This window comes from Stylophora pistillata, chromosome 9 (assembly GCF_964205215.1).
Source record: "Stylophora pistillata chromosome 9, jaStyPist1.2, whole genome shotgun sequence".
Lineage (NCBI taxonomy): Eukaryota > Metazoa > Cnidaria > Anthozoa > Scleractinia > Pocilloporidae > Stylophora > Stylophora pistillata.
In genome coordinates, this window is record NC_142527.1 from 22,554,221 (window position 1) to 22,567,031 (window position 12,811).

The following is a 12,811-nucleotide window of genomic DNA, read 5'->3' on the forward strand; positions in this document are numbered from 1 at the left end:
ACGGCTTATACTACGGCAGAGCTAGATTTCTACGGAAGAATCTCGCGACTGTTTGTATAGAACAGCTATATTTCTAAGGAACAGTCGCAGATATACAAGGAATGATGGCAGAATTCTAAGGAAAGATGTTTAATTCTAAAAAGAACAGTTATATTTCTATAGAACAACACTACATTTTCAAGTAGAAGCGTTGTCCCTTCTGGGCCACCGTAATATAAATTCTCGATTTATTACACATATCATGTAAGTTAATACCACTGTTTTCTTGCTTTTGGACCTGGAAACGTGTGGTTATTCACTCAATAAAAAGATCATTATTTTTTTCCTTGATTATTGACATAATGTTTACCTCATTTTCGCGTTATGATATGTTCGCGACACTTATTTTTCGTGTCGCGTTAATGTCTCGATAATTTCTAATTTATCGACTCACGTATGAGCATTCAAATGTCCTGTGTGTTTTCGTGACGCCTAAACGACAAACGTACTTTAAAGGCATGTCCGCTGAAGACCCCCACACTCCGCCCGGGCGTTAATTTTTCCCTGCAACCGATCGAACGAAGTATCGATTACACTTCGCATCGCTTCGCATTTATCGCTACAAAACATGTTCTTGGCGTAAATTACTGTCCATTGGAGTCTCGTAAAGCAATTTTAAATCAAATTCGAAGAGCTGCGCGAGTAATCAAACAGAAAAGGACAGCTCTAGGCGAACAACTTCGAATTTCAAGAGCATGCGGTCGATGGCGACGATTTCGACCTCTTACCTCGATTCTCCACTCTCACTTGCTAGCTGCCGGTCCAAATCGCTTTCTTATCCACTTTCCATCCCATCAGCAAAGTTTTTATCATTAAATAGCTCTTCCAGTATCCTTTCCGCGGAGATATTACTCACAATCGCTCGCTCGAAGGACAATGCCTTCTTCACGGATGAAACTTGAAATTTGAAATGAGCGTTGTGAACGTTACATTAGGGAACTTAAGAAACGACGACGACGCTTTACATCCGAGAAAGACTGGATCGAGGGTTTTGTTTTCCGAGGGAAATTTTGAAGGTTAAGCGGATGGTCTTGCAGGAAGACGACGGCATCTTAAGTCATTATAAATTTTCTTTGGCTATGGCGTTCAAAGACTTACGCAATTCGCTTATAATAAGCTACGATGATGGTTTCATTGATGACGGACGAAGAATTTGTTCTTCTTTACGACTTTTATTTTTCGAAAGACCTTGATTTTCCTTACGATGTTTACGCACCGTTTGACCTCGACGAACTTGACGAAGCTGAATGTCAAAGAATCAAACAGATAATCAAAGAAATAGGTGCTAATTTGGTGCAAAAGTTTATCAGAATAGTTTCTCGAAATACACGGCTGTCTCATTAGCCTACGTTTTCTCGGATTCTTCTGCCAGGCACTAGGTAGCCATGTAAGCACTGCTCGCCAAATGCGCCCCAGAAAAATGAGCAAAAACCTCGAAATTCAATCTGAAACGATCTATTCGACATAAAAACGATCTATTCGACATAAAAACGATCTATTCGACATAAAAACGATCTATTCGACATAAAAACGATCTATTCGACATAAAAACGATCTATTCGACATAAAAACGATCTATTCGACATAAAAACGATCTATTCGACATATAAGATTCTTAGAGGGACAAAGCTTCAGAAAATCAGTGGAAATCCCCTAAAAAGAGCTTCAAGGACACAATTTTTACTTACGTTTTCCCCAGAACCGCTTTATTCTACAAATTTCGCTGTCAACGATCGAACCGTGGACGACGAAATCACAAACAGAGACATGCGCAGCACGTGCAAATCCAACTTCCTATCGTCGTCGTCGTATCTTAAGTTCCCTATTCAAACGTCTACCCCCAAACTTGGTACGTTTTTATTCAATATTTCAATGTCATACACACCAAATTTGGAGGAAATTGGAAGTAACGCATTACCATACGAGTCACCGGAGGTTATCCTCGTAATTACGACGATATTTGCAGGGGCTGCCGGTATTTTAAAAACCTTTACGTTTAAAGATTCCCGCTTTTAGCGCGCTGAAATGAAATCGACCGAATGTATGGGCGATGTGTGGAAAAGTCGCTTTTTTCTTTTACGTGGGTGAATCCAGTAAAATTTGCGACTGTTGATACTAGTAAAACTACACGAAAGTGGAAATCATCCCACCTCATGGTTGAATTTTGCCCGACGTGAAAATTTTGAGAATTACGAAATGCAGAGGATGGTACCTACAGTTTTTTGTCCTTGTCATTATTATCGGAATAAAATACAATTATTAACTGAGAGTAATGTAGAGCCGAAATGGTCAGATACGTCTTAATCAAATCGTTGTATGAGTAAGTTTTCCTTCTTAGAGATACTCTCGACTGAGAATAACGTTTCGTTTAATACAGAGATTTTTCTTAATGGATTTAACAGAACTTCTTCGGAAGAACTCAGGGTCAATCTGGATAACGATGCAAGACCAATGCAAAGAGAATTTAGAACTTTTGGATCGGAATTTTAAGGGCTCTTACAACATAGTAACAAGCTTTTACCATTCTTTGTTAAGGTCTTGTGAAACTATTAATGATTTGCGACTTCTTTCAAATTAATGAAGCCTTAGAGGACGTCAGCAATAAATTTATCACCATTATGCGAAACCCCTGATTGGAACTTAAGGGTATAAATTCCAATATGTATTTTTTGTAAAGTTCTCTGGAACTTACCAGGTCTACAAACTGGCTAAAACGTCCCACCAATCCTTTTGTTATCATGACAGACTATGGTACAGATCTTGCAAATCGAAGGCATGGGAAGAAGATAAGCAAACCGTTTCAAAAGAACACACAGAGCCTTAATTCTATCGATAGTTATTCTGTTATAATTAACAAGTTCATCGGATATTTGTAACAAATGGAGATGGATATCTTTTTTTAAAAGGCACAATACAGCTTTAAGTCCGTTGTCTCGTAAGATATCTAAATCGTATGGTTTGCACTGCCAGTGAGGAAAATCAGAATTCGTTGCAAGTTCGGCGTATTCGACTAAACTTTTGTTACTTTTTGGGGCAGTTTTGTGGAGAAAACATTCTAATAATATCCCACCAAATTGAATAAGGCCTTGTGGGACGCGCGCGACCTTGCTTGCATAAGCATTACGAATGGTGACCACTACGACGAGGATGAGGACTACCACAGAGGAATTTCAAACCCGTCAAGAGGGTAGGAAATGGTTTACAATGATACTGATGGCGATCCCAAGGGCGATCACAATGGCAATCCTGGTAGCAGCGATCCTAGGGGCCATTCCAGAGGGTGATCGTAGAGGCGATCTCGAGGGATGTCTTGAAGGCTGTCCTGAAAGCCATCTTGAAGGCCGCCCGAATAGCCTTTCTGAGTGCACACGTGTGGAGTTTTTCGGCCCGTACCGTGTTTTTCTCTTTTCAGCCTCCAGCTCTCGTCCTCCAAGCCACCTATCGAAATCACCATCGAGCAACGCGGACAATCTACGGTGATTTTCTATGGTTTGCTTTGACCCCTCTAGGGTATGAGTGACTGCGAACACTATTTCTTCAGCACCACTGTTAATTAATCTGCGTAATTCTTCGGCATGAAAGCCATTCGGTTTAGCTCCAACATGCTGCTCCATATGTAGCTTCAATGTCAACCAGTGACGAATAATGGAGAAAATGGACATATCTGCAGCTGATTCACCAGCCGATAAAGCGGTCGACTTTAGCAACTGAAATGTTGTGCACATTGCCTTAACTATGATTTCCTCTGATGTCATTGTACCACGAATAACCTGCTGCACCAGGCGATGTACTCTCATGCATCCAACAGAATTCCTCTGGAAAAGTGAAAACTTGGTCAAAAGTTCCACTATATGGTTATTCGTTAGAGGAAGCTCCCTTTCCTTTTCATTTGCAGCGTCAGGAGAAAGCAGCTCTGTATTGATAAGTGTTTCATTAATTTCATCTGGAGCAAGGAAAGCAGCTGCATGTATGAACGTGGTTGCAATTTCTCCATATTTTGCGCTCTTCACGTGGTCAAAGTTCAATAACCATGTAGTGTGAACTGAAAGACGACTCAGGGAGTCATACTCTCTCGATGGATTTGCCTGATGCTCGCTCAACAGCTGTAGCCTTTCGACTTTGTATTGTTCCAGATATTTATGTACAGGACACTGAAGAGATGTCATATGTGCACAAGCCTGCTCCAAAGCAAGGGGAAGACAGCCAAGCTCAAGAACCAGCTCATTCAGTGTATCCTCCCGGCCTGCCACATTTTCACTGCTAAAGCGACTCAAAAGAAACTCTTTTGCTTCCTCCACAGAGAAAGGGGAGATTTCTACACAACAATTTGGCTCAAGATTGACACACTGACAAATTTCTTTCCTTTCACGCCTTGTAGTTATCAACATGTGGCCGTTCGACTGCCTCTTCCATATACCTATCAAAACTTTACGCATCTTTTTAGAAAGAAGTGGTTGGTCGACGTTGTCAAGAACCATTAGCCACCGCTTTTCTCGCTGAGATATAAACTCAAGAATTTGTGTCAGTGTCAAAGCTGATGAGTTTTCCTTCAGTCCTAAACGTAACGCTAGGTCACTTATACAACTGTCAAACTTCTTTTCATCTTCCATGGAGAACCAAAATACACCTCCATCGTATTGTGGTTTACGCTTCCGGGCGAACTGAGCTGCTAAGGTCGTTTTACCACATCCGCCAAGACCACAAATGGCCGCCATCCTAAAGTTGTCGTCGCTGTTTTCTAAAGCGAGGCATGTTTCAAGCGATTCTAACTCTTTTTGTCTTCCTGTAAACCACTTGTTTCGATCTGGCGCATCAAATATCATTGATTTCCTTTCTGTCGTGGAAACACTAAAATCACTTGAAAGCAGTGTTTCCCAACTGTTTTGCATCGCCGGCGTTTTGACTATCGACATTTTGCGTGACATTTTTTTCAGCTCGGGCAATGTTTCAGAGAGGGCGTCAACTCCTTCGCGTATGAGATTGAAGACAGTGTCATCAAGTGGCTTACCAACACAGAATTCTACTCCTGCGTAAATAAAGGACAAGCAAGAAATGAGTGAACTTATAATTAGTAATAGACCTGTAATTTTCAAAGGTGAGGTAAAGTCTAACGTCATTTACCATTGGACTAAACTGACCAAGGAGACCATTAAAATGCAAAAATGTTAATAATCCTCTAATGGAGAAGAGGGTTGATTCAAATTCTGGTACTTAAACCTGGATTTTAGGACTAGAGTTATTTACCCTGACGGTCCTGGTTTTCTGTGCACTGACTCACTTTATGATGGCAATTCATTCTGCTGGTAATGTAAGCCAAAATTGACCACAGTAAAACAATCTTATGAGTTTGAGGCCGCTAACGATATTGACCTCTAACGTTCTCTGTAATTTAAAACGCTTAGATTTCCTTCATTAGCGACAAAATTGCTCCCGCAACCCTTGGCCTCCTCCCACCAGCGTGCAAAATCATCCTTCCTTCCAAGGTTACCAAATCACTCGAGGCAACACAAAAAAACTGAGAGCAAGTGATCAAAGGTTGCAAATTGTAGGCTTAATGAGAAATTTTCCTCGATCAATTATATCAAACTGAAATCGAATGTTGCCAATTATAATTAGAGATCGATAACCTTTTCACGTCACGAGGCCTCAAACCCATTCTGTTGCCTGCCTGTGTTTTGCCTGACTCGCAGTTGGAGAAAATGAGTGGACAGCGGGCGTGTGTAGCCATTTTTCGACTTCAAAAAGAACTGATCTTAACTGGAAGAGGTTAAGCCCCTCAAAGCGATTACAGTGAACGGAAATCAGTAGTTGAGTTCCGCAGAGCTTGGGAAGTGGATTCTGGAATGTTCGAGGATCAAGCTGTCAAAGATGTGACATCTTATCGCCTCTGTCTTGAACTTGTAAGTCTATATATGCTTTCAGGGTAAGGCAAGAAAAAATCACGGCGTCGACAAAATCCGGATCGGATCATGGATCGGATCGCGGCTTGTATTATGGTTAAAATGAAAACATTAAAATATGTTAAAGATACGGTAGGCCTTCGAGGGCCTTTTTTTAAAACTTTTTTTCTTCATGTCCGTCAAACTTAACATTGTTATTTCAACTGTAGTTTCGAAGAAAACCTTAGGTGACATTTTGAATGGTGCGAGTTATTCGCAAAAACGTATTTTCGAACTGAGTTCTTTAGCCCGCCAAAATGTGAAGAGGCAATTATAACATGTCTACATAAATGACTTCCGTACGGTTTTATTTAATAAAACATCCTGGTCCTTGAATTTTTCATTGCGAAAACATCTCCTGATTTCGGTTGCACGTGAACATCTTTGCTATCTGTCTGCCTTTAAAACTAGAAAGTGAATGGAGAAGGTGAAAAGGAGAAGAGTCCATCGGTGACAGTAAAAAAAGAAGCCTGGTTAGCATCAGAAGAAGTAAAGAAATTCGACACAGAACGGCGAAAGAATCTCACCAAAACGGATAGAGGCCCGTGGTTTAGGCAATCTTCGCTGCTCGCACTCGATCAGCGCGCAATCATTTATTTTTACTACGGCGTGCTTAAGCCGGTTTCAAGTTAAAAAAAAAGATTTGAAATTACAATTGCCGTTCTGAAGAATCGAACCCAAAGGCTGTCACTGTTCGATAGTTACCAGCAAAATTTGTCTTTGCCGAAAGTCTCCTGAGACTCTGCAGGGCGCTTCTTGTCCTTGAATTTTACCGCCTAAAACCGTAAGGCTGATCCGAGCCGTGATCCGATCCGTGATCCGATCCGTAATCCTATCCGTGATCCGATCCGTGATCCGATCCGTTATCCGATCCATGATCCATCCGTGATACGGTCCGTAATACGGTCCGTTATCCAGTGCGTTATCGCGCCCGGGTTTTGTCGACGCCGAAAAAATAAGCAGTGGTAAGAAAGTCTCACTTAGTTTCATAGTTCTGGGTTTCACATGAGGTAGTCATACTTGCATTGGTTCACAGTAAATGCAGATTTGTCGAATTTGTTGGAATTTATGTATTCAATTTGGTACATAGATTTCTATGTTGAAGTTGCAATCATATCTTTTCGATAGCCAGCATAATCTATCGGCCCTGAGAAACGATTTTGGTAAGATCTCTTTGACTTGCAGGGAAGGGAAAGAAATTTTTTTCAGATATGTTTAATGACATCTCACCATGCTTCCTCCACAACTGTAGTTCACCCAGGAGCTCTGTTTTTACTGCTGGGGCAAATCCCAGGTCTTCAACCAAGGTCTCCATGTTATCGAAACATTTATCGTATTTTACTTCTGTCCATGACGCATAGTCGCAATGGGCCCATTCATTTCGTACCTCAGATCTCACACGTTCAGCTGACAGTGCTGCAGAGCTAAATGGCGGAGCACAGCAAAGAACAGCCAGAGCCGCTGAGGCATCAAAAGAAGTGTCAAATGCAGTGAAATGTGCCATGAAAGGTTTCATGAACAACTTAGCCAATGACACTTCTTCTTTTACAAAATAGTCAAAGCGTTTGGGTTTTCCATGGAGGAAGAAGTTATTGTTGATACTTTCATAGTTCAGCTTCAGCGTGCTTGGTAAAATGCTTTTCTGGTGAGTTGAATAGGTTTGCTTGTCTAATCCATATTTTGCCACCAGTTTGTGGTAAAATGGTGTCATTTCGTGGTGAATCTTATTTCTGAGATAGGGCATGAGAACTCTGTTGAGGACAATGCCAACCACCAACCACCGTCGATGTTCTGTGTCTTTCACGGGCGACGAAGCCATGCTCATTTTTTTGCCTTAGAGGTCACAAGTTTACTTGGCACCTATAGGTTAGATAGCTCTAATTAACGTTAAGATATGTACAATGGTAGCTCCTTACAGAAGCACATTTGGTATAAATGTAAAGCTCAACTTGGAGGAAAGAAGATTAAAAGCGCCAGCGAATGGCATGAGTCGCCCAGGTCTATCAACACCTCTTATCGGTCGACTGCCTTTTGCTCTCCGGCTACTTACGCAAAGTAGAGTTATTTATTGATGAAGTTACTCGTTTCATAGCTGTAATTGAACTCTCCTTCATTCAGTGATCAAGATAGTAGATTTTCCAGAGAATACTTGTGTTTAGTTAACTTTCCTTTAGTTAGGAAAGTAGATTCACAATACGACTGAGTACATACTAAACACAACCAACGTGACGCAGTGCACTCTGGTCAAATGCAGTGCATTCTGGTAAAAAGTGAGGAATTCGAACTCCCTTTACTCTTCATAAATCCTGATTATGTTACTGCTTGCTCGCTACGCTCGCTGCGAAACAAATATCGATTAGGAAAAATTCGAGTCTGCTTCACGAGCTTACATAGCTTTAGTTTTTAGGGTCGAACATTCTTCAAGAACAACATTGACACGGTAAAACTCTTTGAAGTTTGTCGCACTTAGAACTCGCGAGAACTCTAAAGGGTCGAGTGAGCGTGAAATATGGCCTAATCCGTCCTTTCTTAACTTACACATTGGATTTTGCAATTTTAAACTTGACACGAATTCAGTTCAGAAAATCAGACCAGTATTAAAGAATATGGGAAGCTTACCGGTACAAAACTCCTCTTTCCTTCCCCAGCACTGCGGGTTTCAAAGCGGAAAAACTATCAAAAAAGAATGGTTTACATGACCGATCTTCAATCAACAGCGTGGTTACAGCGGGTTTATTATTCCTGATGTTTTCTTGTATGAACAGCAGATCTAAAAACCCTTTAGACGTGAAATATTCCGCGCACAAACATAAACGCCTTCAAATCGAAAGAAGAGGAAATTTGATGCTTACAAATAGATGCAGAACTGTTTAGGCAAGCAAGAATGCTGCGTCATTTTAATTTATAGCTTTTGTGTAGCCTTTGTGGCACCCTGCCCCCGTTTCTCCACGTAGGCTATTCAATTGAGTAACTGTCAGTCATATCCAACTGATAAGCGATTTCCCTTCTCAATGAATTTGTCAAAGATCGATAAGATTAACGGGGAGGCCTGCTGTTTATAAGAGAAGCGGAGAGGGAAATTTAATTAGCATTACAAACCTTATGTTGATATTATTAAAACGTCATATTTTGAGAAATCATAGAACTTACTTGAATAGCAATCTTTTGTTTTCTTATTCACTTAACTTGATCACAACATATCGTAGAAGTGCTCAGTTCATTCGATTGCGGGTCTGTTGATGTTTGCGCATCCTTTCGTTAATTGTTTCAGCTAAGTCTACTTTTTGTTAAATGCTTCACGTGAGTGGAAAATTCAGCACTGCAGTTGACGATAATTTGATCTCTGTAACCGCTTTAGCTTGCACTCGGAGACAAGACGAATCTTGCAAGGATACCAGGTGGGCTTCGCTGTATAAAAGGGAGACAAGCATGTAAAATGGCAAGCCGCATCGACAGGCAGCACTTTTGTTCAGGGCCTTATCCGACATTCATTTTATTGTTTGCTCGTGCCGACTGCATGAAGACGCTCCAGCACTTGGGGGGGGGGGGGAGGGAGGGGGGAGGGGGTGGGGTGGGGAAGGGGCTGCTCTATTGTGGATCCAGGTGTCTTCAATGAAGTTTACAATTTTTTTCCAACGGCTGTGTTTAGCTTCAGGTCTCAGGCTTTTGTACGACGCTTCTTCTTGGCGTCACCGGCAGTTCGTACTAAATACTGGACGAAAGGGTAGACTGCAAACATTGTTCTCTCTTCCAAGTCCCGAGGAGGTAAAAAGTAATTAACCTCTTGGCCAATCCTCTTGCTCTCGTGGTTGAGCTGCCTTTCCTTCATTGTTAAGTATTGGTTGTAGAACTCAAACGAACGGATGACAAGAAAAACAAAATATAGGCCTTTTGTACATATACCCTTTCTGATTGAATCAAAATTGTGATAATTTAATTAGTTAATGCTAATGTTGTTTATTTTCCTTTGTTAGAATAAACAAATTTATAAATGTTAACGACAGTGGGAGAGAAAAAAAAAAACACTTACACGATGTTATTTTTAAAAAAGTCAAAAGTATAACAAAAATTATCATGCCTACCTCGCACCAGGCAATAATTAAGTTGTTTTTTTAACCCTTTAACCCCGAGGAGTGACAAGCATCTAACTTCTCCTTACAATATCATCCCTGAATCAAACATTAAGGTCACGAGAACAAAGGAAATGATCACCAACTAAAGGAGCTCGACTGTACAACAAATTCTCTTTGTCTGCACCTTAGGAAATGGACAACAGTCAGGAGAATATGTGTAGTTATGTTGGGTGTAAAGGGTTTAGAAGCTCATTTGTTCTAGGCAACAATTGACATCTGTTCCCCCGAGGTATTTCGAGTAGATGTGTATTGAGAAGGGTAAAAATCGATCAGCGGTTTGGGTACGAAACGACTCAAACATGGGCACTAACCGACTCAAAAGTTGGGTACGAACTGACCCAAACTTAAGTATGAACAGACCCAAACTTGGGTACGAATCGACTCAAACTTGGGTCTGAAAAGACTCATACTTGGGCCCGAACCAACTGCATGTAAATACGAAACGACTGGGTACGAAATAACCGTGGGTACGAAACGACTGGATACCGGGTCAGAAATGCGCAGACCAGTCTCCCCTCAGAGTCACGTCACTGCGATCCAATATTTTACCGCAGGAAATATTTCCAGCGAACATCTGGCTAAAGCCACTGCACATTTTCAACTCGTAAAAAGGTTTTATTAAATAATGTACTTAGTCTTGGTTTCATAATTTCTATAAAAAATATCAACATTGTTGGGTACATATTGTTTCACTGTTTCCTTTTCCTTCAAATATACCTACTAATCTTCAGGTCACTCCTTCCACTCTGTTCAAACTTTTCTCGTTTCCAGGACCTTTCGCGCAGGCTCACACACGTTACCATCCTAGGAAACAGCGGCAAAATGAGTGTGCATGCTCCGCTTCTCGAGCCATATAAACCTTCAAGGCCGCGATTCTTTTTCTGTAAACATAAGCTGACACTGTTTTTTTTTCCACCGAGAAAACAAAGTTTTTCTCCAGGGGGTTTGTCTACAGACGAGGCGGCGACAAGAAACGCTTAATGCATTAACACGTGCTACGAACTTCGTAGCCATATGCTTCTGTGCTTCTTTAATCTCAAAGAGTTCACACCTGTTACCAAAAAGTATCTTTTTTTGGTTGAGAGAGATATGTGACGGAGGAGGTTCGAGAGAAACTTTCCTGAAAACACTGGTTAAGGCTTATCCCCGCGAAATAAAAGCAAACAAGTTACAAGCATGCGCACTCATTTTGTCGTTGTGTCCCTTTCTGGCAAAGATTTTGACATGTGAAGATAAGTATTGTTTAATGCACAAAAAAACAAAAAAAGGACGCCACGGCAAACTGATAGACTAAATTTTGAATACCTATAGTTCAGGAGAATCACTTAGAAGTCATATTTCGGTCTTGTCTACATTTCAAAACCGATCGATCTTTCTAAAGGGACATTCCTGGCCAAAGATTTCCTTTGTCTCATTTTGAAACATCAATCAGTACTACAAGCAACTTCCACGACAGAAGAACACTGGAAAAAAAAGAACAAAACAATAACCAACAACAACATAACAATCAACAACAGAAACAAAAAACACTGTACCAACTTTTCGAACGGTTAACATAAACAGTTTCTCGTCAATAACCATAACATTTAACATCAATTTATGACTTTTTTTGTTTCGTTTAACAATTCGCTTGCAATCCAACTTTCTTCTTGTGACTTTCAGACTCTCATTCCTCAAAAAGCTTCCCTTGATCCCCATTTTGTTGTGTCACTCTTGAACAGGACGATCATCAGCGTCAAGCTTACGAAGCAGGATATTTCCATTTTGTACTTAATCTGAGGCACATCTTTAAGGTCATACACCGAAGCCTAATTTGAAGGCCAGCTCCACGGCACTTTGAGGCACAGACTGATGGTGGCACACGTACAACTCCTTTGGATGTTCCCCTGGAAAAAGGCGCCTAAAGAGCAAAGAGTCGTTCTTGTTATTTAACAGCCAAAAAGTATCCAAAGAAGATGCGAATATATCACAAGAGGGCAATGCTTTTTCTCAAACAAATCAATCAATCTATCGATCCGTCAATCAATATTGACTAGCCAGTTAGCAGATCACATAATCACAGAGGAAGTAAGACTGCGGCGGATAAAGACCTGCAGGCATGACGGACCGACTACAGTTATGACAAACACTTCCTTGGGTCCTTTTGTAACCTGAAGAACTTCATTACTAAACATCACGTCTATCCTTAAAAACAAGGCGTGCTGAAATGTCAGTGGTTACATCAGGACGTATCTGAAGCCTAATTGGGAGGCGGTGTGGCCAAGCGGTTAGGGTGCTGGACTTGTAATCCGGTGTCCCGGGTTCAAATCCTCCACCCAGCCACTCAACAACAACAACAACAACTTTATTCACCCTTGAAAAGATTAAATTAACATCATATGAAAAAAATTAAAACTAAGAGGGCGATGGCTTCCTAAAATAACTAGAAGGTTAACAAGGCTAGGAAGCCAAATTACATAGAATGAATTACATTATTAGGGTCGGGACACACACACATGTACACACATACGCACTGGATTTGTTCTCGGTCGCTCCTAGTTCAACTCCTCGGCTGCCCTCTGTAACTAGCCCACTGGTCTGCCTCCTGCCAGTGGGGATTTTGAAGCACTTAGTTTACATTGTGCCTGAAAAGCCCCTAAGGGGGAGCTTCAATTTACGTTTCTACTTATCCGTTGATAGAACAACTACAGTTCTCATATT

The 12,811-nt window shown here is 41.0% G+C and overlaps 1 protein-coding gene across 1 annotated transcript; it reads right to left on the reverse strand.

Annotated features, from left to right (window-relative positions):
• Positions 1-2,410: 2,410 nt before the first annotated feature.
• On the reverse strand, positions 2,411-9,515 carry LOC148723839 (uncharacterized). Its single transcript, XM_088732523.1, has 3 exons — positions 8,598-9,515; positions 7,209-7,838; positions 2,411-5,065 (listed from the first exon to the last, which is right to left on the reverse strand). Exons 2-3 carry the CDS (start codon positions 7,801-7,803, stop codon positions 3,219-3,221), a joined length of 2,442 nt encoding a protein of 813 aa, XP_088588649.1. The 5' UTR covers positions 7,804-7,838; positions 8,598-9,515; the 3' UTR covers positions 2,411-3,218.
• Positions 9,516-12,811: the final 3,296 nt, after the last annotated feature.

Coding starts and splice junctions, on each gene's coding strand:
- LOC148723839 (XM_088732523.1), bottom strand. CDS start 7,803: ATGAGCATGGCTTCGTCGCCCGTGAAAGACACAGAACATCGACGGTGG. Junction 5,066..7,208: donor ACAGTTGTGGAGGAAGCATG/GTGAGATGTCAT, acceptor TTATTTACGCAG/GAGTAGAATTCTGTGTTGGT.